Source organism: Girardinichthys multiradiatus, chromosome 6 (assembly GCF_021462225.1).
Source record: "Girardinichthys multiradiatus isolate DD_20200921_A chromosome 6, DD_fGirMul_XY1, whole genome shotgun sequence".
Lineage (NCBI taxonomy): Eukaryota > Metazoa > Chordata > Actinopteri > Cyprinodontiformes > Goodeidae > Girardinichthys > Girardinichthys multiradiatus.
The window spans coordinates 26,986,998-27,012,649 of record NC_061799.1 but is presented as its reverse complement, the minus strand read 5'-3'; the positions used below and the strand labels follow the sequence as shown (position 1 = coordinate 27,012,649).

The following is a 25,652-nucleotide window of genomic DNA, read 5'->3' as shown; positions in this document are numbered from 1 at the left end:
AGAACCTTCTTTAAACCTTAAACAAGATTGTGTGTGGCTTTTAACAGTGACTTTTTTCCTGCTGCTCTTCCATTATGGCCAGATTTGTGGAGTGCGTGACTAACAGTTATTCTGTCAACAGATTATTCTACTTGAGCTGTGGATCTCTGCAGCTCAGCCAGAGTTACCATGATCCTTTTAGTTTCTTCTCTGTTCAATGCAGTTCCTGATCTGTCTGTCAGATTAGATATTTGGTGATATCTTAGTTGGTTTGCTGTGCTTCATAAGACTGGAAGATAATGTCTTACAACCTGATACCTGCTTCTCCACAACACCTTTCTGTTATCTTCATATTGTTTGTTCACTAATGTTCTGTCATACACCTCAGAGGTTTTCACAGAACAACTGTATTTTAAACTAGTGGATTAAATTATACCAAGTGGACTCTTATTACTTATAGTCGATTCTTGTATGCATTTGGTTGCAGTGGAAATTTATTTAGGGGTATCGGAGTAAAGTGAGCTGAATACAAATGCATGTCACAGTTTTCACATTTTTATTTCTAAATACATTTATAATTATATAAATGTGAAAAAATGGGTGAGAACACTGTTTGCCCAGAGAGTGTAGTTTATTATTTTTAATTAACATTCTTGTTTGTTTTGATTTAGCCATATCTCATTCTGTAGTCCTGCAAACATTTACTATCCAGGGTTTGTTCGTTTTGCATCTTTACAGATTTACTATAACATCGTGGTTTAAATTAATTCTAACAGGTTTTGTTAAGTCTACCTTTTATTTATTTAGGAAAGTTAATTTGTGGATTTTCTTTTGGGTAATGAACTTACCTGACTTACCTGAGTTCCTGGAGCAAATGGAGAAAATGCTGCCCCACTTCCTGTATTTATAGCTTCCTGTAGAAAGCTGATTTCACAGGAAGGAACCAAGTGAAGAGGGGGTTAAGAAGTTGTGGAATTTTGCTAAAGTTACTTTTGAGTTTTGTTTGCCTTAGCTTTGTATATATTCTTGTTGTATGGTTTAATGGTTACACTAAAATGTGTTTGTTTGTCACTAGCATGAAGTAGCATCAACAAGTAAATAATTGTGATGTGTAGTCAAAGCTGGTATTTGGAATTTTCCATTAAACCTTTTTTTTTTTTTACTTGCCTGAGACTATTTAAGCAGAAGAATTTAGCTAAGTGCATTTGACATTAATTTTGGTTGACTTAAGTTCAGTTCAGTTCACTTGTGCAATGTTAATTTTGAGTCAATAATGTTTGGGATTTTTGTAAATGTCATTTTCCGGTCACAATGTTTTGTAAATAAATTGATTGGTACACTGGACCACATCTGCCTACTGCCCTTCTTCAGCTACTTTGGCCAGGCTATCGTGACAATATAATTTCCTTCTACTTCACAATACATTACTTTGTGCTGGTCTGTCAGATAAATTCTCATAAAGTCCATTAAAGTTTGTGGTTTTAATGAGACAAAATTTAAAGGATGCTGAGGAGTGTAGATACCTTTGCAAGGCACTGTAAAGTCTACTGTAAAGTAGAAATGGATGTCAATCAGCATATTACATGATGAGCTGCTTGAGTATTCAGGTCTTGCTTTGCCTCTTTGCATGAAGTGATGTACACGCCTGGTTCCTGCGCGATGTAGAGCAGGCAAACATGAATCTTTTCAGATATGCATTCATAGATCCCGTTCAGTCTTTCTCCTTTTTTCTTCCAGATCTCAACTTGTTTGCCAAGCAAGATTTTGTCACCTTCCCTTTCCTCTTGTTTTCACAATCCCTCGCTGCCTGTCTGCACACTAGGATCGATCCATCAGTCAGCTATTAACCTGAAACACTGAGCTGGGACATCAAGGTGACTAATGCTGTCATTGATTTTAATCATCAAAAGAGAAAAATGGCAGCATCAGTTGAATAATCTGTCTGTGGGGGCTGAAGTGGTCATCTCGGGAAAATGTTGGGGAGGGTGGGAGGAGAGCAGCAGATGGATTGAGAGCGCCCAGTCGCCTAATGAGGTCTCACTTGTGGCAGGAAGTGTGAAAAAGACCCTGCTTTCTACTGATTTCCCTCAAAAAAGGGAGCAGCCCTAAGATCTATTTCATGTTCTATTTTTACCCCTGACTTTTAATCCAATATTAGCACAATGGCCCAGTTTTTATATGTTGCAACAGTCTGCCACTGTTAATGAGAAGATGATAACAATGTATGTCTGTCAGGTGGCCAAAAATATTCCTATGGGGTAAAATAAACCTTCTTTCCAGATGCCTCATATCGTTTTATGCCTCATGTTGTATTTAGTTTAATTTTGATTTCTCACATATTTTCTTCTCCCACAGCACCCACCACCATCTTTACATAATTGTGTTTTGAACCCACACATCCTGCTGTATATAGTCACTTTTTTTGTTGTTTTGGATAATGTGTTTTTGTTCATCCTCTACAAACTCTAATTGCTATGGTAACAAAATGCACGTCCCTCCTCTCCAGCAGCTTCCATTCAGATGAATTTTGAAATGTCCACGAAGTATAGCGCTGTGGGAGGGGACAGCCGGTGCTTTGCGCGCTCCTGGTTGATGATTTGTTTCCCCTTTCCTGTAGGTGATCAGTCCAGGCGCGAAAGACGTTTCATGAGATGAGACAAACCGACAAGCCATAAGTTGACCACAGGGGGAAGATGCGTGAAGTTTTGAAAAGCGAGTCTCGGATCTCTCTTTCTGATGCGCGCATTGTAGTTTTTAATTCCCGCGGTTTTCCAATTCACTACCGTCTTGGATGTTGGTAGAAAATTACAACTTCGGGGGATTTTTTTTGTCCTGTAAATTGACCCAGTTTAGAGAAGCGCGCACATTAAAAGTTGCTCAGAGCTGATTGTTGCGTGCTCTCTGACAGTTCATTATTTGCAACCTGCGCGCTTGGTTTGATTCATGGAAGATTTTTAAGAAATTTCAAGCAACTGAATGATATAATAGTTTTGTTTTTTCTTGTGGAGATGGAGTGAAAGGACTCTGCAACTTGTAAAGGAATCTTACAGCTCGAAAACCTAAGAGCGGACTTAAGGTGGATGATTTTTGCATTTTTGCACTCCTCTTTGTAAGTAAAACTATCTAAGTTGGTTGACTCCATATGTTTTATTTATTTTTTTTATTTTTTGTAGAATGGCTCGTTTCGGAGACGAGTCCGCTCCCGCCACGGTAGACTCCGGGGATGGGGACTTGGAGCGCGGTGGCGACGGGCAGGACGCGGCGTCCGGCGGGCTGACGGCTTCCATGAAGCAAGCCAAGGCGCAGCGAGCCCGAACCATGGCTCTGTACAACCCTGTCCCTCACCGGCAGAACTGCCTCACTGTCAACAGGTCGCTCTTTATATTTGCAGAGGACAACATCATTAGGAAGTATGCAAGGAGGATAATAGAGTGGCCATATCCTTATATTAAAAGCATGATGTACGTTTTAAAATGTTTTTTTGTTGAAGCTGTTACTGCGGGTTGTTAGTTCAGCACCCAGGACAGCGAACTTTTCTTTTTTTCTCAAAGTCTCCCAGTCCTGTTTGGTGAGTTTCTGGCTCCTCTTCTCCGTGAGAATGACTCAGATTTAGTGACAATTTTACGTTTCACGTACTTCCCCTTCTCATATGTTGCTGTGCAACTTATTCATCGCTGGTTCTGGCAGGAAACAAAAAGTAAGCATGTGATGATCATTAGATCATGCCAGCCCCACTGTGGGGGTGGCATGTAGGCACATCTCTGCCTTAGTGTTCATTGGAATATGAACCTGACCATGAGTAGGAGTCAGTTCAAATTCAGCAGGCTGCACTTCTCTGGTTCCCTACTGTAGTGCTGGCAAAATATTTCTCTTTCTTTGAGAAGCTTTAACAGGAATTAGTTTTTTCATTGCACATCATGTGCACAATTGTGAAACAAGATAAAAGAAGCTTGCTTACTTTGTTTTTTTTATTGTCATGCAACTCTTAAAGCTCAGTTCCTCGCCTCATCAGCTCAGCAGCACCGCTCGCTGCCATATCTACCCACCTCTCCTCCTGCCTCACACCCCCTCCAGTACAGCGTGCCAGTCTCCTACAGTTACCTAACCACATGCTGACTGTGGGCGTGTGGGAGTCAGGCGAGTGGTCAACACTAGCTGGCCACTGATGTGTGTTTCAGCGGAGGCAGAAGTACACTGCATGTGTGGGAGAGAAAATGGCCAGTGTAGTAATTTTGTGGCTGTGAAAACAGCACGTGTCAGAGTGTTGACTGGGTGAGACCTGAAACGTCCAAAAATCTGAGAGTGTGGGTGCAAAACAAATCCCTGTGAATATTTACAAGTCAAGTAACACGGGTTATTGCACACTTCTACCAGAGCTTCAAGAGAATTCATTCAAATTTGCTCGCTGATTGCAAATTTATTGGCCAAGGAAGGCCACAATCACATGTGAAATATAGCACTCGAAAAGTATCCAGACACCTTGGAAACTTAAAACCCCGATGTATTTATTGGCGTTTTATATGGGAGACCATCACATGGTACCAGATAATTGTGAAGTGGAAGAAAATGTATTTTCCTAAATAAAAAAGTGTAGCGTGAGTTTGTCTTTAGCCCTCTAATTCAGTACATCATAAAAGCACTTTTGCATATAATTGTAGCTGCTCGTCTTTTGGGATATGTGTCTAATAGCTTTTTCCTTTCTTACCAGCTTTCTTGACCTTGCTGAAGAAAATAATGCCCACATTATAATGTTGCTACTACTGTGATTCACATTACAAAGTACGTGTAGGCTAAAAAGTTTAGTTTTGGTCAGAACTAACTGGAGCATCCTCTCTTACATGTTGGTATGTCCCTTGCATGGCTTGCGGCAAATTTTAGGAGGCTTTCTTTCCGCAATGGTGGAAAAACCTAATCCTGCTTTAAACATCTCCAGAACTTCATCTCTTACATTTCTGTTGAGTTGCTTGGCATTCATGTTGCCGTTCTTTAACTACCGTTCTCTAGCAGACAACTGAGGCATTCACTTAACAGCTGGATTTCTTACTGAGATTTGGATACATATTTATGGACTATTTACTCATTAGGTGACTTCTAACAGTTTATAGAGTAAAGGGGACTGAATGCATATTGACTTGTAACATTACAAGTTCAAAAACCCCCTCTAAATTCAATGTATAATTTCTTTGTAAAAAAGAAAAAAGAGAAAAATAACTAAATAAATTCAACAAATTATATTCGGCAGCAATAAGTTGGATTAATTTGTTATGTATGTTATTTATCGTTATTAATGTCATTTTTCTCATACAGAAGTCTTGTTTGCGTATTTTTTTTTTGCACCACAACATAAAAACTCTCATTTAAAGCAGAATTTGTGGTCCATCAAAGTCAATTAATTCCTGTCAAGCATAATGGATGAAGCATAATAAATCTTTGATGAAAGACTAAGGACATTTACTTTCATTGATTATAATAAACTATAATATGTAATTAATTGTAGAAGACAAAGCTAATTTTCTGGTCAGCTGAACGTGTTTGGATTCTTGTACAAAGTGAGATGTCTGACTTTGGTCAGTGTTGACAGAGTATTTACACCTCTTGTGTCAGGTTTGTATGGTGGGGATTTGATTTGCTTAGTGAATGCAATTATTTCTCCTTATAATCTTTAGATAAAGAAGTAAAAATAATTGTGTGCTGCAGTAAGGAGGAAAATTGTAAAGTGCATCTCAGACCAGATTAGGAAGTCAGTGGATGTAATTTGAGAAAGAAGCTTTATGACTGTGACTGCAAAACCTTGCAAAAGTATTCATAGTTATCCATAATAAATATTCATACTTCTTAATATTTTTGTCATGTAACAACACAGAAGTTTAAACCACAGTTAACAAAATATCTGAAACTTTTAACATCTTACCGATAAATTATTATTGTATTATAATACAATAATACAGTTGTATTATAATGCCACTGTGTTATTATATATTATATATAATATAATGTATTGTATTATAGTTGTATTATAATACAATATAATTATTGTATTATAATACAACTGCAAACCTACCAAGAAATGGGCGTCCGCCAACGGTTACCAGTCAGCCAAAAAGTAGATTAATTAGAGAAGAAGCAAAGAGGCACATGGTAAATGCAGGAGCTGCAGAGATCCACAGCTTGGGTGGGAGAATTTGTTGACAGGACAACTGGTAGTTGTGCACTCTACCAGTCTGGACTTCATTAAAGTGTGGCGGGAAGAAAGTCATTGTTAAAAGAAAGCCATAAAAAGTACCATTTAAACTTTGCTACAAGCCATGTAGGGGACACCACACAAATATGGAAGAAGGCTCTCTGGTCAGAGAGTCCAACTGAACTGGACTTTTTGACATACATGCCAAATGGTACATATTGTGAAGACAAAACTCCACATTACTCTAAACATGCACTCATAATCATACAAAATAGGGGTAGCATTTTTATGCTGTTGAAGGCTTTCCTTTAGCAGGGACAGGAAGACCCCAGGGATGATGCCTAGATAGATAGAGCTTAATACAGGGCACACATGGAAGAAAACCTTTTAGAAGCTGCAAAAAAATGTTGACCTTGGTGGTTTACCTTCCAGCAGGATAGTGGCTCTAAACATACAGCAAGAACTACAATGGAAAGGTTTTGTTCAAAGCATATTTTGGAAGTGGTAGTACGGCCAAGTCAAAAGCCATATCCAGTTGCTAATTTGCCGCAAGACTTAAAAACTGATGTTCTTAGAGACTGTCCAATCGGACTGAGCTTGAACCATTTTGCAAAGATGAATGGGTAGAAATTTTTGTTTCTAGATGTGCAAAGCTGCTAGAGACATACACCAAATGGCTTTAAACCATACTTGCAGTGAATGGTGGTTTTCAGATTATTGTTTGTACAAAATTTGAAAAACTTAATTTTCCTTGGACTTCACAGTTATGCTTTGTGTTGGTCTATCAAAGAAAAGAAAATTAAAACATAAGAAAAGTTTCAGGAGTATGAATAGTTTTGACAGACTGTATATGTTAATTTAGAAAAATGGGAGCGTGATTTGTGAAAAAGGGGCAAAAATATACTAAACATATATAAAAACAGGTGATGGTAATCAAAAGAGTGGGTGAGATTAAAAATGGATTAATTGAATAAGAAGTATTTCCATTATTATCTATTTCCAACTACGCTCTGATTGTAACATTGTCAATGTGAATTGTTATGTGTCTCGGAGGGCCCTATCTAAGCTCTCCTCCTTGAGTCAGTGACCCCGTTTTGCTCGTAGCAAGAAAATTAATAATGAGCAGCACATCCCTCCTGGGAGCTCTGGTGAACTGAATGTCACAAATGTTGGGGCTTAAATAGTTTATGCCACTTTACACATGTATATATGTGTCATACTCCTGAGGCCATTGAATACTCACCTTTTAATGATTGTGCATTATCTAACATTTTTAAAAGTTTCCTCAAAATTAGTCTTTGAACTTACCTGGAAGTGCTATTATCACAGCTGGTTTATTGTCTGTCAAAAGATTTGTCATTAAAGTTTACCAAATGGGCTTGCGAAACTACTTAAAAGTTGAAAACATTTTGAACTGCAATTTTTATTTTTATTTCAGCAAGTCGAAACAAGGAAACATAACGCCTAGCACATTTCTGAGCATTGCCTTGGAGACACATTGATGGACGACTGCAATGATGATTTCAGGTTTAAACATTCGATGAATGCCCATCTTCTCTTTGTACAGACATTTAACCCTATGCTTTTAACTGAAGAGTTTTATTTACCCATAGTCTCTTTGGCAGAAAACACAGTCTTTAGAGACGTGTGATGCTGAGACAGTGGACTGAACGATAACGGCTTCAGTCTGCAGTCTTGTCAGCTATTGGCAAAGAAAGGAACCTGAGTTGTTTGCTGTACTTTGTTCAGCTACACCATTGGGCCATGGTGACTTCACGGCGTACTCGTCCCCTCCCTAACCTGCTCCTCTTACTCTTCATGAAAAGCACTTTTAAAAGCATGTTGCCATGGATACTTGCAGTCTCTTTAACAGATTGATTTCAATATCAGGAAAAATGTACCGTGGTAGTACATCATCCATCACACAATTTTCCATCACTTTCCACTTAAAAATATGTTTTGAATTAATATAATGAGCATTGCTATCTTGACTGCTTTTCTCTCTGTTTTCCATGTTCAGTTTTTCTGTTTTTGTCCTTGGGATAAAAGAACTTTCCTTAACCTATTGACCTTTACGCCATTTGAGTACATGATCCTGGCTACCATCACAGCTAACTGTGTTGTCCTGGCCTTGGAGCAACACCTCCCTGGAGAAGATAAGACCCCCATGGCAAAGAGACTGGTGAGGACAAAATCTGGTTTAACAATGGTTTCTGGGATGTAGATTCATGAGGGAGTTGCAAACTGTGAGGCTGCTTTGTACTATAATCTAATGAAGATGTGTTGTGAAGAATGTCCAATGGCCATTCAAAAGCTGTGTTTTAGTTAATTAAAAAATAATTGTTTAATTATTTTGTGGTGCAGGAAGTTTTTGTAGTTTTAATGAAGAAAAAGTCCATTAAAATTGGTAAACTATACTTTACTGGTTATTTTATTAGATAAAGAATTAAAAAAATGTCGAAACAAAGCTTGAGAAACGAGCTCTTTTACTGCCTATTCATTTGCTCACAAAATAATCCATTGCTTTCTTGGAACTCAGTTTCTGGGAGACTCTGAAAGTTGCTTGCGCCTTGCAAAGATATGTGCAGTGCCCTGCTCCAACCTAGTAATATTAAACTAGGAGATGGCTGGAGAAAAATAAAAGTTTTTCTGTTGGTTTTGTTCTGATTAATTATTCTTTCTATGACTAATTATCACTTTTAAACACAGATGAGCAAATGTGTTTCATCATTGCCAGTCATGTGAAAGAATAGGACAGCTTGTGTGTTTTTCCGAAATATTTGGATATATGGAGGAATAAATTAGAACACTCCTACATTTATTCCAACTTGACCTGATGAGAATATCTTTATGAGACCTTTTGTAGAATGATTTTTCTGTGTTTGAACTGCAGTGATTTAGTTTAGTGTTCTCCTGGATGTTGAAGTGAGTGTGAAGGACATGATAAGATTGAAAAAGTTGTCTGTGGCCTTCAAAAGGAAAACTGTAGCAACTTATGAATCAGTTAAGGTATTTAAAAATGTCTGTAAGAAATTAAACCAGCTATTCAACTGTGTTGAAAATAGTCCACAACATGCCCAAGTCTGGATTCCAAACAAGTCTGTCTGAAAAGCAGATAGCAAGATGCTAAAAAATGTCTCCAAAAACCCTAAAATGTAATCATGACCCACAGCAGACTCTTGCTAAAACTGATAGGAAAACACAGCTTGAAGTTTAACTTCCTCGGGACACCAGAACAGAGGACATATATGACTTCAACTAATTATGGCATCCCAGAAAAGGTCCTCATACCAATCATAGTGGTGGAAGTGTTGCGAATGGTTCACTGCAGCAGGAACTAAACCAACTCACCATTATAGAATCCACCACAAAGTCTTCTGTTGACCATGTGGATATGTGAGACCCAATATAAAATAAAATAGAACTGGACCCTGCAACATGACAATGACCCAAAAACATACCAAGGACTGGCTGAAAACTAAGAAATGAAAGTCCTGGAGGCCTAGGCTAGATGTTGATCTTCCAGATACTGTGAGGTTACATGAATCTAGCTGTGCATTTCTGAAACGTCACAGCTATAAGTGAAGTGTGGGTCAAAGTTTTCTCAGACTTATGTCCGAAACTGGGAGATGGCTACAAGAAGAGTCTCACTGAAGTTATTTCAGGTAAAGGGGGGGTAACGCTAGCTATTAGAGGAAACACATTTTTGTTGATCATTTTTTCTTTAATAAGTAAAGCTTATTTTGTGAAATGAAATGACATTTTTTTCCATAGATAAAAAATTACATTAGACATAAATCTGTTTTATGTACAAAGGGGGTACTGGGGTCTGACCCACAGACTCCACTCCCAACCTCCTTTACGACCAATCAGCCTTACCCTTGGATTCCATTTCTCTCTGTGGTGGAGTCTGTGTTCACGAGAAACTACCACACAGTGGGCAGTGGGACTGTACTGTCCACGAAAGGAAGGCCCTGAGCAGAATATCAGGGGTACTGAAAAAATACTGGGAGCACCGCTGCCTGGCTTACAGGAAGTTTACAACACTGCAGGTTGAGGGCAGCAGGCATTATGAAGGACAGACACCATCCTGACAATAAACTCTCTGTGTAGCTGCCCTTTGGCAGACGGTTATGTTAACTTTACACTAAGACTGAAAGGCTAAAACAGAGCTTTTTCTCTCAGGTCTCCAGGGACATGTCATGATTTTCTGTCATGGGCTATTTGCTGCAGGTTACAGTTGTGTAGCTGGTCTTTTTTTTTTAGTCAAGTCTAAATAAAGACAGTTTCTTTGATGTATTGAGTTTTGTCTAAAGACGCTTTTGACCTTTGTACTAACTTTACTCCCACAGGAGAAGACAGAACCATATTTTATTGGGATATTCTGCTTTGAGGCGGGGATCAAGCTGGTCGCGCTTGGTTTTGTTTTCCATAAAGGGTCCTACCTGAGGAATGGCTGGAACGTCATGGACTTCATAGTTGTTCTCAGTGGGTGAGTTACATCCGCCATTTTAAGCTAAATTATATTGAAAAATATTGTTTTCTGTCTACATAAATGGCAAAATGATGATAATGGATGTTTTATGAGTAGGGTTCTCTACATACTCTGAGAGAAAGTAAATTAAATGTTCGCAAGGAAGGCAGTTGTTGACATTCCACTGCAGTAATATTGGTCAATATTGTAACAATAAATGAAATATCAAATAATCCCCACTTTCTCATCTGAGCTCCCAACACTCTCTGTGACATTTTGTGTCTTTGGCACTACTGTATAATTTCTGTAAGGTGTGGGCACCGACTGCAGAATTACTCCATAAAACAAGCTGGATATAACCTTTGCGTGCAAAAAGTGAATGCATAAATATAGCAACACATAAATACTGCATTGCAGTCATCTGCAATATTAATATACGCACACTGATAATGTGATGACTATAAATTTTTAGTATATTATGCAGTTAGAGACAAGTCAGGATCATGTTATGATCCTGCAGGTTTATGTTTAAGCCAGGATTAATTATTTATCCTCTTTTTCTGATAAATGAAAAATTGCTCATTACTGTGTCTGCTTTGAGGACACCTGTTACAATAAAGTTAAAAACTATGATGAGGATATTTTGTTTTACTGATAATGGATCCATAATCCAAACGAGCAATCATTACTTTACTTATGTCACATTTTTTGTTTTGAGTGCCATAAACGTTTTTTTTTAAGACAGGCACCTTGGATTTACATTCATTAAAAGCTTTAAGAAACCTAAAATGTTGTGTGCCTCAAGCAGACCGCTTCATCTCTAAGTCACAGAGGACAACATTACACCTAGGAGAGGATATTAGTAAAGCAGTGTAATGTCAATAGTGAATAGGCAATATTGTAATGTTTTGCTTGTGATTTTCTGTGGGATTTGGAGTTTAGGTTTGTGTTTTGTTGTGTAGCTCTTTGTGTCTCCTTATAGTTTAATCTATCCCTGTAAATACCCGTGTCTGGGTTAATCGGTACCTTCTCCTGTGCTCTGTTGTTACATTTACTTCATTTCTGTGTTTTTCTCCAGTTGCCTTCCTCAGCTGCAGCACATTTAGTTAATTAGACTCACCTGTTCATTGTTGGACTTTTCACTCCTCTCAGTACTTATGCTCCTTGTCTTCCCTTCCTTGCCATATTGTTCTGTTTGTTTCACGTTTCCTGTTACCAGAGTCCTCAGGGCCCACTGTCCTTCATGTTTTAGATGTGCCTCTGCTTCAGCGCGCTGTTTCAGATGATAGCATTACCTCCTTAGCAAGTCAGCAAGTGCAGCAGTTAGTCCATATTGAAACAAACATGGGTTTTATGAATAGAATTGAAAAAACATGCACCAATGACAATTTACAATGTGCATCTTACTTTGCAAGTCTTTGCTTAGACTTGTTGGCTTTTTGTGAAGTTTAATATTTAGGAGATCTATAGGAAATGTAGAAATGATTAAAACTGACATCTTTATGAGGACCTAATATCACATTATAGTTTAACAAGATTTTTGCAAGAGCCAGTTATATTATCTCTGGTACATAATTTACTGTAGTTCCACAAACAAAGTTATGTGATATGTGGTTTTTGGTTGGTTAAAATGCCCTAGTGACATCCATGCAAGTATCACCAAGTTTTCAAAAGACATTTTACTGGGAATTAAAACCCTAGTTGGCATGAGTCAAAAATAAGATTTATTATTGAATGTTCCAAAAACAAAGCCATACTAAGGATTCAGAAGTGGAATGATGACTAAAATCAACCCATAAATCAACCCATCTTCAGACTTCTGTAACTCTGTAGTTTGACTAAGTAGTTTACTGAGGATAACACTTATTTTTGTAATCTGTAGCAAATATATTTGCAGGATTAACTGCCTTAAAAATATAAAGTTATAGTTTGGAGTTTAGTTATCTAGAAAGGGTAATGTAAAAAAGGCTTACTCCTACAACTTGCATATGGATGATACTCGTTGGTTACAGATTTAGCTACTTAGAGCCACCTGAGCATGTGTGGTGTACCCCTTCACTTGGTTAGTAAATGAGTTAACAAGTGGGAAGGAATAGCAAGTGTTGCTGAATATTATAAGTGGCTCCCTTTTCTTCCAAGTCACACCGACCACTTAGCTAAACGTAACCTTTGCCAAACATTACCAATACTGCATAACAGCCATGCTTAAATTCTAAGTTAAAAGGATTACTGTTGTATTCTTTGATTGTTAAATACTCATGAAAAGGCTAGAATCATGTCTTTGACACAGCCTTTTTTCCATCCATTTGATGTGACTTTTATGTTCTCATATCAAGGGATGGCAAATCTTTAAAAATGAATTACATGAACATTTTAGTTTAACTTACCTTAAAAAAAAGGACTAAGCTATTAAAGAATAAAAGATCTGGTGATGATTATAAAGCATCCACATTCAGAGCAACAATGGCTCCGAGCAAAGACCCAGTCAAAGGTATTCATACCCCATGAACCGGTTCACATTTGTCTACACATTTCAATATCTATTTTACTCAGATCTGAAGTGATAAACCAACATAAAGTAGTTCATAATTGTGAAGTGGAAGAAAAATTATACTTGCGCCAATCTCTGCAACCTGCCAAGACGTTAAGCAGGTATAAAAAACAGATAGATTCACAACTATGTGCTACTTTGTGTCTATCACATGAAATCCCAGCAAAAACACATTTTAATGTGACAAAATGTGAAAACACAAATTCAATGAAAATGGGATCAATTACATATGTTAGTATATGGGTTGATATATCCAGAAGTATGTCAAACTTCAAAGTCAATTACAAACTTTTGGAAATGTTTTTAAATAATACTCAGCAACTGATTCTTCAATTAATTTTGACAGAATTAATTTTTTAGTTTACCAGGCTGTGGCAGGTGAAGCAAAGGATTAATTTCAGATACTGATTGTCAAATTGTGTCGGAGCATTCATGCGTGTGCTGCTGCCAGTGTCGACGTTTATCAATATTTTACATATGTGTGCTCATGCTGCAGCTGAACGACCTCTAATGCGGACACACCATATCTGCTTGTGAATTGTTGACCTAACTGTTATACATTCTTGTAGATGTATTTGTTCGTCATACACGCTACATACGTGTATAAGAAAACATGGCACATAGGTGCAGAAAAAAGTGTGTTTGCATGGTGCTGTAAGGCTCTGGAGTCAGAGGTAGGTGGGTGGATAAGTGGATTGGCGGCTGTGTCTAAAACTCGCTCTGATTCGCCCCCAGGACCTCTGTGAATTGAATGTGAAAGCATTGCCGGAGAATGCTCGCAAAAGCATAGAAAGAGTAGATGGATGAGGAAGAAGGGGCATGGAATTGAAGAGGTAGAAAAATGGATAATGGGAAGACAAACATGATGAGAGTGTTAATTTGTTCCTTGTAGGACTGGCTGTAGTGAATTAATCAGGCTGTGATGTTTAAGGTGCAGTATTCAAACATGCAGGGAGGATTGCTGTTGGCATCTTGACATCTCATTTCAATCTGACACCCACGTCTTTCTTTTTCTCTGTGTTTCTTATTTCTCTCTCCTTCGTTCTCCCTTTCACTCTCTGTCTCTTACATAAAAAGGACATCAGCAGCACGTTTGTTGACCGGTGAATGCTGAACAGCTGGGTGGGTGACCGATTTGCACAGAATTTACATGACTGAGGTCTTCAGGAGGTTTGAAAAGAATAGAGCTCATTTTATGCATCTGTGAAAGTTTGTAGCGGGTAACTGTTTTAAAATGAAGGCCTGTTGGTCAAAGAGTCAGTCAAAGTTAGGTTAATTGTTAATTTTGCAGGACATACAGCTACATTCAAGTTACAATCCTCATAGATCCTTGGTGCAACATACAATACAATTAAAAAACCAAAAAGTAAAAAAACAATTAATAAAATACAACTGACGACATAGTATAGTAAAGAGAGGTAGTTTAAATAAAGTGGCTGGTACAGCTCTAAGCTTGTACGTTTCTGTGTCCAAAGTGGTGTGTGCATGTGGCCGGGGGGCACAAAGGGATCTGTGAAATGCAGTTTGTGACAGAGAAAGGACTCTGGAGGTCCCTGAAGACAACAGGAACTTACATGAGGGATTGTGCATGTAAAGAGCAGAAGGGTGGGAGTCAGAGCAGGAACTGAGTTTCCTAACAGGCTGGTGGATGAAGCTGTTCCTTACTCTACTGGTTGAGGCCCAGAGACTTCGCAGGAATTACATTGTTTGTCAAATATCTGGATATTCCCAGTCTTTTTAAATGTGTTAAACATTTGTCTTTATTGGTTTAATCACATTTTAAATCACATTTGCCCGGCACAGCTGGAGATGGACTAGTGTATTTTTTCCCCCTAACTTTCAATCATAAGGGCAGACTTTAAATTGATTAATAAGACATAGCTAGTAATTTTCATAGGTTCACATGAAGAAGCTTATTTATCAGATTTAGAAAATTGCAAACCACTTTAAGAATGCTATACATCAAATGATTTCATTTGCATAAGCATACAAAGTCATATTCAGTTGATTAGAATAAAAATTCCAATGTAGCTTGTTTTTCCAGCTTAAAAGTACATTTTAAAAACAACAACCTTTAAATAGCTATTAAACATATTTTTCAATCAGCGCACATTCTGTATTAAAAAGTTTTGTATTGGTTTCATATAATATTTTAATCTTAAATGTTGTGTTTTTATTTGCTGAAGTGGAAAGTTATTATAATTAACAGAAATAAAGGCTTGATAGTAAACAGTTGGTCTATAGACCAACATTTTGTTGATCTCCTTTAATCCACCAAAATAAGGGTTAGGGAATCTGCCTGAAACATTATGCACGTTATGAAACAACATGTGTTGAGACAGATCACTTAAATGTATATAAAGCAGAGAAAAGTCAAATAAAAATAATATATTCAATCCAAAACAAATGCAATTCACATAATATTTATGGAGTACCACTGACAGTGGCTTGCAAAATGTATTAACCACTTGAACTTTTTCACATTTTGTCTCTTTACAACCACACACTTTATTGCATTTTATTGTAGTTTTATGTGCTAAACCATCACAAAGTAGAAAATGGTTGGGATGTGAATCTGAAAGTGTGGCATGCATTCATATTCAGCCTCCATTATTCCTTACACCGGCCTACCTCCCCTGAATAACCAAAAGTACAACAAACCACCTTCTAAGGTGCTATCAATAATAAACAAATCTTACTTGTTTTTGATTTAATTTCAGTATGAATATGGTGGTTCTATGAACGTCTTAATGGTTTGTTAGAATTAATTAGTGACGAAATAGCCTCATGAGGTCCAAGACCACACTAGACCTGTCAAGTACAAAGTTACAGAGAGGTTTGATGGAGGTTGGGTTATAACATAACACACTGTAAGTTTCGAACATCTCACAGAGGACTGTTGAACCCTATAATCCAAAAATGGAAAGAGAAATGACTGTTCAACTAAACTTAGAGGCTGGGAGACCATTAATCAGAGAAGCAACAGAGAAGAAGACCATGGTAGCTCTAGAGGAGCTGCAGAGATCCAGTGCTCAGGTGGGAGAATCTGTTGACAGGACAACTATTAGACCTACATTCCACAAATTTAGCCTTTATGGAAGAGTGGCAAGAAGAAAACCCTTCAGAAATTACACTTGCAGTTTTCCATAAACCATGTATGAGATGTAGAAAACGTGAAAAAAGGTGTTCTAATCAAATGACCTTCGAAATGCAACGTGTATCGGAAGAGTACAGTACGCCACTGTGGTGGTGGCATTATAATGCTATGGGAATGCTTTCTCCAGCAGGGACAGGTAAACTGGTGAGATTAGATGAAAGGATGGATGGAGGTAAATACTGGGAAATCCTGAAAGAAACACTATTAAAGGGTGAAATTACAGTGGGGATTTACATTTTTAGCAGAACAACAAGCCCAAACTTAGAGCCAGTTTTACAAATGAATGGTTTGACAATTGTGTCTCCATCCAATCTAATGGAGCTTGAGCTATTTTGAAAAGCCTAGAGACTGAAACATTTCAATTTCTAGATGTGCAAAGCTTTCCCCATAATACTCTCCTTAATGTAGATATTTTACATACAATCCCAATAAAATACATTATGGTTTGTGGCTGTAATGTGACAAAATGTGAAATAGTTTAAGTGGTATAGATACTTTTAATGGGCACTATAACACTAACAAATAGTTTCAATCCCACTTGCCACTTTTATGGTAATCTGAATAAGATTTGTTTCTAATTATTCATTTCAATTCAGTTCAATTCAATTTTATTTATATAGCGCCAGTTCACAACACATGTTATCTCAAGGCATCTTACAAAGTCAATTCAATCCAATCATACAGATTTCAAGTCTGGTACAAACATTACAATTAATCCTAACAATTGAACAGTGCAGTCGGAGTTAGCTTTTTATTCAAATTGGATAAGAAGTTTTTCAATCTAAGGAAACCCAGCAGATTGCATTGAGTCAGTGACTTGCAGCATTTACTCCTCCTGGATGAGCATGTAGCGACAGTGGGCAGTCGCTTCTATTGACTTTGCAGCAATCTCTTATACTGAGCATGCATGTAGCAACAGTGGAGAAACTCTCTTTTAACAGGAAACATCCTCCAGCATAACCAGGCTCAGTGTGAGCAGCCACACATTGAGGCTCAATTGTTCACTTGTAAAGCAGTACTGCAGTCAACTCCCACCTTTGTTTGAGTCAAAGTTTCTGCCAAACCTCCTCTTTGTTCAAATAAAATATAACTGCAAGAATAGAGGCTTTGCTTCTATCTTATCTTGACCCATATCTGTTATGGTGCGTTCAGACCGAACGCGATGACTGAAACGTCACCGGCATCTGGTTTTCATGCAAAATCTTTAGTGAACATGCGTCTCGGGCTTCGAGAGATCCTGCGGTGCATTGCACGCGTCTGGCGCGGTGCGTTGTGATGCGTTTCGCACGTTGAACGCTGTGCATTTTCAGATTTTAAGCATCTGATGCACGTTTTGCGCATGTCAATGCGGCACGTCAACCAGTCAGAGAAGCTCAGCTTTGTAACATAGTGACATATTTTATCATGGGACGGAAGTTCCATTTTACTATTTACTAATCATAAACCATGCCTGTAGGCTGAAAAAGCAAAAGGACACATCAGCTTTCTGAATTACACGCAGGCGGAGCATTGTATTTAATAACATCCTAAACCAGCTCATCACGCTTAAAATCAGCTGACAAACATTTCCCTCAAAACACACAAAACAATACAACTATGTCCATGAAACAGCGTGTTTGGTCCTGACATTTTTCGACGGTCCTTAAATGCAAATCAGCGGTGGCAGGAGGAGGGAGCAGGCAGAGAGCAGCTGCCCGTAATCAGACTTTCTGCCTTGGATCAAACTGGAGGAAGTCCCGCTGTATCTGCGGAGCACAAATATCCATTCTAAAACTAACTTTACCGCGGTCAAAAGTCCGCAGTTATGCGCTTTAAAGTCCTGTACTTATTATTGCCATGGCTGAGACAAAAACTTCCGCATAAACTTCCTCATAAAATTGGAACGTCTTCAGGCAAACTCTGGAGCTTCACCAGTCCAAACAGCTCTGCTTCTCCTGCCATCCCCCACTCAAGTGGAGCGGAACCTCAGCGCCTAAAACGAGCCAGTGAAAAAGGGGCATTATTGTTGTGGTTTGTGCCCGTCTTCTCATTATTCAGCAAATGAAGCCAAGCCACTCTCTCGATTGCATCTGCCATTGTACACAAGAGACCGGCAAAGGAAAATAACAAGGGTAGCTCCTCCCAACGCGCGTCTGTCCACACCTTGCTCAGACTAGACTAGAGCTTTTTTGACGCACGTCTGGAGCGTCTGACTTCAAAGTGCACAAGCATTTAACTTCAGGCTCAAATCGCGTTTGGTCTGAACGCACTCTTATTGCCATGTCATTTACCCTTTCAAACTGAATCCGACTCTATTGAGAAGAGGAAAAATCTTTAAAATATCTTAACATTTTTGTGGTCAAGCTAAATTAATCATAAGAATGTTTTTATTGACCCAAAATCTGAAGTTAGGATCCTTGCTTCTAACTCAAATCATGACACATAAAATCCACAAACTCGTCAGTGTGCTTTCTACTGCTTGCAGATCTTCTTCGTTGTTATCGTTCCAGTTGTGGCTGGACTTGGCAACAGACGACCTGATTTTCTGCCACCTATCTATCACACACACACACACCCTTACTCCAGTCGCCCAGTACAAGTAAGTCAGACTTAAAAGAAAACACACATGTGTCGTAGAGGCCAGCTGGGAATAAAATTGAGGCCACTGGGCCAGTGCTTGCGGCATTCATTCCATTTCATATTAATAAATTGCTAGAAGCAAATCTGCTGGGACAAGGAGCTCAATTAAAACCATAATCTGAGTGAAGAGTGTGTAGCAAAATCTAATTTATATCAGTAGCATTGTTAAAATGGTCTGTTATACCCTGCAGCTAACAGACTGGCACAGGTGGATTTGATGCTTTGATTAGCAATGAAATTGCCCCCTAATGACTTGTGTGTGTTTGTGTGTGTATGTCGCTCTGTTTTTTGGAGGTTGTAGGTAGTAATTGTTGCCAGTGAACTCGTTGCCTTCCTGTTGGTAGATTAATTCTGGTAATTCCCTTATCAGACCTAATAATATTGAGCTTTATGTCTGTTATGCTGTATGAAGGATATCAGGTTGTAGGGTGTGATACTCTGTAAAAATTCTTGCTCTTTAGACAGGATGAATAATAAAACTGGGTGGGAGTACGGAGTGATTCATTGGCCATCTGGTACAAAGAGCGACACACAGGAGTGAGACAACCACATGCATGGGTAAATTAACTAATTGGAAAATTTAAATTCACAGTTCCCATGTTGAGAGCATTTACACACATGCAGCCACATCAGTTTCAAGCTGACAATACAGCAGTGCAGTTTTGTATTTAGACTTTCTCCAAGTAATCTTTTTTTATTACTTTTTTAGCACCGACTTGCTTCATCTGGTGCATGCGTTTTGTTGATCTGGTTGCTAGTTTCTATCATAAGCTGAGGATGTCTCGATCCAGATTTTTTTGTCCCTGACAGATTCCCGATCATTTAACATTAGACAATACTGAGTACACTACACCACATTAAATATATAAAAAAATCATGCCATATACAATCATATTCAATAAATTAGTATACTGAAAATTTCATTTCTTTCAGTATCTCAACACATTGTATAGATTAATGGTATAAGCCTTTAATTGTGAAGATTTCCTGCTTAGAGCTAATAAAAACACAACATTTTAGATTAGAATATTATCAGACCAATGAGAAACATTTTGATACAGATATGTGGGCTTAATAAAAAGCATGTTTAATACCTGCTTAAAGGTTGTTATTTTCAGAAGGTACTTTTCATCTCACAAATGTGCCTCATTGTGAAGCATTTCCTAATTTAGTGAATTTTTGACTGTATATGCTTGAAAACATTGTGAAGGTCATTGTATTCTTCCATTTTTCTTGACAGTGATCTTTAGTCCCAAACAGAGTTATTGTAGGATAGCCTTAATATGCTGCTAACACACAGGTCTAACTATGTTAGGAAAACTGCTTTAAAGTTCTGAGAACACATCACCTAAAACAGTGGTCCCAGTTAATCATGTGGTTACGAAACGTAGAGAAAGTTTTACTCCTTCTTCCTAAATCTAGTTTTTTGCTTTAATATTCTTATATTTAACAGACAGAGATAAAACTCGGCTCAACAATGCCGCAATTGGCTTGGTAAACTGAAATAGGCAGGGATTGCCCATGAAAAACTGCTGAACTGCATGCTGCCTAACAGTATGAGTGGAGTTGAAATTTATTAACATGCAGGACATGAAGAACATTTAACAGGCGTTAAGTCTAACCAAATGCCTATCAAATAAAAATGCCATGATTATGACCCTGGTTCAATGTTTGGGATATTGTTTGTTTAATTTAATGGTTTTTCTCTTACCATGCTGCCTTTGCCTGCCTGTTTGCACTCAAAGAGCCTTCTTTCACATTAAACCTTCCTAATTTACAGTATTTAATGCCATGTTCACATTAAGGACAGTTACCAAAATGATCATGATAATAGCATAAGTGTTAAGAGTTCAATGGTCAAATTTGCTGTCTTTCCAAAATGAAACTACGCTCAATGGATGCGAAGGACAGTTTTGCAAAAATTGTGTGTAATGCTGCTGTTTAAGGGGAGGCACATCAGGTCAGTCGGTGGTCCCAAAGTGCTTCTTGGAAAGGACTGCTTTCAGACCACAAAACTAATGCAGATTAACATGTCCCAGACCATTTCTGAGAGGTGGTCAGAGCAAAATGATCCTCAAACTGTTTGTAATGTATGATCTGACCCCACTGGACTGATGTGAATGGGGTCCCGCCCAACCCCCCATTTGTGTTTCAAATCCTAGGATAACTCTTAGAAACAATATTTAAAGGGAAAAATATTTTAAATCATCAACAAGTCACAGAAGGCAGGACATGTTGCATGAATTATAATGTGGAAACTCTGTTGTTTAGTTTGCAGCAGTTTGGCAGTGATAGATGAGCCTTCTGTTTTTTTTAAGAAAGATGACTGTTCTTGCATTGACAGCATGTATTTTGACATATTTGCATTATTTACGAGTGAAAAACAATCTGCAGGCCAGCAGAAAACAACAAATATCCCTTGCTTGAACAGAATTATTCATTTACATGCTGTTCTCATATTGAGTCAGTTCATTACAAGCTTTTGAATGGTCTAACATTGTCTAAATATATACAATATAGACAATATATTTTAATCTATTTCAATGAGTTCCAATCAATTGTTCATGAACCAAGAGGCAAATTAGTATCCTGTGATCCTGTGACACTTTCTATACATAAACTCAGTAATTATTTCTATGACTAATAATGAATAAGTGCCTATTTTTACATGATCACTATTCAACAAGAGCATATTAATGTTGCTGTTAATGCATTGCTTGTGGTTTTTCCAGGCTAATTTCAAAACCATTACCTTAGATGTGCATTATGCTAGGGCTAATTCATCTGTGTATTAGTGTCTGCAATACTGTGGTGAAAAAGTGAGTAACAACATGATGTTGCTGCTGATTACTGTCGTTTTTGGTGGCGTTGTTCGTGTAGGTGGAGGTGTGTGGGAGAAGGCTCATTCTGTGCATGTAATGAATTCAGTCTCTCCACTGTCAGTTTGGTGCAATTTCTCTGCAAAAGCGCTTCTTGTTGAGAGCCTGCGAGGAAGAGATGAACCTCTGTGTGTGATGATAGACTTGGTCTGTTATTTAAATTTCCCAGTTTGACCTTGGTGTAATCTGTTTACTACCAGTTTCATGACCTTACAGATAACTTTCTTAGTATTAGTATTTACCTTCAGACTAAATCATTTTTGTTGCTTTCAAACCAATTAATTCTTAAACAAATATTCAGCTATTTAATTGAGGGTGGTCAAAATAACAGTGCTTCACAAAAGATAAATGGCAACTTTTTGGAAGCCAAGGAATATTTTCATAGGATTCTGCGGTAGGGTTAGTTTTATTAGTATTAGGTAACATTTTAGGTGACTGTATGGGATCTTGTATGATTCAAGTTTCTTTTTTTCTTTTTTGTGACTTTACATTGTGTGTTTTTATTAGGATTGTTTGTGACACCAGCAGAAATAGTGCATCTTTTTAAGTGGAAGGAATATATGGTCTGTAACAATTGTTTACTAATAAAACTTTTAAATGTGTGGCATTAATTTGTATCCAGCTCCATTCACTCTGGTTCACCCAAAATTCAGTAAACTAGCTCTCTTTAGACATTACACAATATTAATTAGAGTCCACCTGGATGAATAAACTTAGATGACATCAAATTAAACTTGTAGAATTCTGCATCCAAAATTTTATGCGTGGTGGAAAACTCCCTGTAAATCAGTGCAATTCTGGAAGAAAACCCGTTATAAGCTACTAGGCACAGTAGCTTAGGTCAGATAAGCTGTTTCACATTCTGCTGGAGGCTAAAGAGTGTTTAACCTCCAGCATTATGCTCCTAAACATAAAGCCAGAACTATAATTTAATGGTTTAGATCAAAGCAAATTCATGGGATAGAAAGGCTCAGTCAAAGTCCAGACCTAAATCGAATTGAGAATCTGTGGCCAGCCTTGAAAAAAAAAGTTCACATATGCTCTCCATCCAATCAGACTGAGGATGAGCTACTTTGCAAAGAATAGGCGAACATTTCAGTGTATAGCACACTAAGAAGAGAAGAGATGATCCAACTTAAATAAATTGCTTCAATTGGTAACAAGTAATTGAAAAAAGTTTATCCACGTTAATTTAAAAAGTTTGTTCAACTTAAAGAATTAAGTTAGGCTTGCATAAATAATTTAGTTTCTTTCAAATAAAGAACTCAACCCCATTTGACTTAATTTTATGGAAACTCAAGTTGTTCCAAAATAAGAAAACAGAATAATCCAAAAGTACATCATCACTCATAGTAAAATACAGCTTGAATGTAAATTATCTTAAACGTGTGTTCTAGCATGTTATTTTAGTTTTTCTAATAGGCGTTAAATACTTTCATGGTAATCAGAAATTCACGTTGGCTAAAAAAAAATTATTGCATTGCATAGAAGAAACATTTGAAATGTTATTGTGAAAACATCACTTCAATTTATGATGGGTTTTGCACAAATGATTATCCATTAAGCATACTAGACATTTCTTTTGAAACTTCCATCCATCCATTTTCTATACCTGCTTATTCCATACTGGGTCACGGGGGAGCTGGTGCCTATTTCCAGCAGTATACAGGCGAGAGGCGGCAGACACCCTGGACAGGTTGCCAGTCTATCGCAGGGCAACACAGACACGCATAGGACAAACAACCATGCACACCTAAAGGCAATTTAGAGAGACTAATGAACCTAACAATCCTGTTTTTGGACTGTGGGAGGAAGCCGGAGCACCCGGAGAGAACACAGTACCTTTTGCTGCAAGGCAACAGTGCTACCAACTGCGCCACCATGCGCCTCCGTACATGAGTCACACACTTAACCCCCCGCATCCAATAAGGGTCAGATTTTACTAATATGCACCTGATCATAACGTCTAAATACTGACACTAAATGCAATGTTTGTCGCTACATACAGATGCGGTCGTGTCTGTACTGTGGGGTCTGTCTTGGCCTGGGGCGAAGTTTAGTCATGACGTCACACGTAGGATATTAATGCTGCATTAAACTTAACTGGGTTACTTGGATTGAAAGTAAAAAGTTACTTTCAGATGAAAACGTGCGACTTCTAAACGATTTGAACCCATAAAAGTAAGTTGTCATCACTACACCAAAAGAATTAAGTGAGATGAATGTAAATAAGTCCTGAACATGAACTACAGCCCAAATACTCCTTTTAGAGTAGTGGAAACATACTTCATAAGACTTGCAGCTTTCACTCGCAGTGAAGGGTTGTTTTTTAAAGACGTATTCTCTCAGAGGGCTAAATACAAATGCACACTAAGGTTTCAGATTTTCTTTTGAAAAAGTATGATTATCCTTCTAGTTCACTATTTGACCCCACTTCCTGTATGTCTATCACACTAAACCTCATTAAATCTTGTAGTAGTAACAGAAAAAATCTTCAACCTTTCTGAATCATTTGCAAATGCTGTTTCCAGTGCTGATTCTATCTTCAAGGAATAAATGCATTGATTCGCTTTGCTAAGATAGACAGACAGACACACAGACAGAGGACAGACAGACAGACAGTCTTTGGGGTTGGTAATTCAGTGTAGGACTACATCTGACTTTTTGACTATGATTACACCATGTTTTAAGTTTTTATTGCTTTATTTTATAATACAAGAGAGTCTGCATGCAGACTGGTCTATGTTTACAGTGGTCTTATTGTATGCTAAAAAACATGCTGATCTTTGATATTGCATATTGTTTTAGTAAAAACTGTTTCTGCATGAAAGCTGTATCTAAATTGAATAAAATGACCTCTGTGTGTGTGCAAGGATGATTCATCAGATTCCACAAACAGCATGTTTGTTTTAATTTTGCCTTCCTTGAATTGTTTGCTTTCGAAGTGCTGCCTTGAAGAAGCTGCTGCAGCTGCCTCCCTGCCTTTGTTTTGTGTGTGAGGTTTGAAGGCCGTTTCCACAGACTCCCACTGCCGTGCTCCCTCTCAGTCACAGTGTCTCTCGCTGTGTCATCTCTTTGTCTGACACACTCTCACTTGTTACATTTCTACTCACTAAGACCTAATAAATTGCACACAGACATTGCAAGTGTTTGACTGTGCAGTTATGCCACAAAATGACAGAAAGGCAACCGAAACTCTCATGAAGAGATTGTTTTTTCAGTTTAAAAAAAATCAAACATAGCATTTTTGCACTCTCTTCTGTGCTTTTATTTCTTGGACTTGTATGCACAGCTACAACTTACTGACGTTTATAGCAATACTTCTAACGCATGCACAAAAGGAAACTATAGAAACCATGTATGACTACATCCCTCACAGTAGTCTGACTGATGTATAATTAAATATGTTTGAAGATGACAGAGGTTCTGATCTTTAAATGCTATTTCAATCCATTTTCTGTGACTTATTCTGCTTTGATGCTTAAAACAATATGGGAAATCCTTCAAAGACATCGACACAAAATTGGAAAGGAGAATGCTCAAACTGTTGTTTTTTTTTTACCATTGAAAGTCTATAATGTTGATTTCTATGACGTAAGCATTCCATGTTGCTAGTATCGGTGTGCTGAGTCTTGTGATGTTTGACTTGGCAGAAAGTAGAGTATAAATCATGGTGCTATATACATCCCAGCTTTGAAGGTATGGTTTAATATGTTTCCAGTTAAAGGGAAACAAAACAAAAATGTAAATCTTCTCTTTAATCATAGTGAACAAGCTTGAACTGAATACATTTCCTATTAAATAAAAAGAAT

The 25,652-nt window shown here is 37.8% G+C and overlaps 1 protein-coding gene across 8 annotated transcripts in view; it reads left to right on the top strand.

The window, feature by feature from the left end:
- Window positions 1–25,652, top strand: part of LOC124869796 (voltage-dependent R-type calcium channel subunit alpha-1E-like) — a 101,854-nt gene that overhangs the window by 13,791 nt on the left and 62,411 nt on the right. For 7 of the 8 annotated variants that reach the window (XM_047367927.1, XM_047367929.1, XM_047367932.1 and 4 more), the window contains 3 exons: window positions 3,153–3,416; window positions 8,237–8,342; window positions 10,513–10,652. In XM_047367927.1, the coding sequence (XP_047223883.1) occupies window positions 3,153–3,416; window positions 8,237–8,342; window positions 10,513–10,652 (510 nt within the window). Of the gene's footprint in view, window positions 1–2,531; window positions 3,056–3,152; window positions 3,417–8,236; window positions 8,343–10,512; window positions 10,653–25,652 lie in introns of those variants that run through there. The other variant, XM_047367933.1, reaches the window with a different exon arrangement.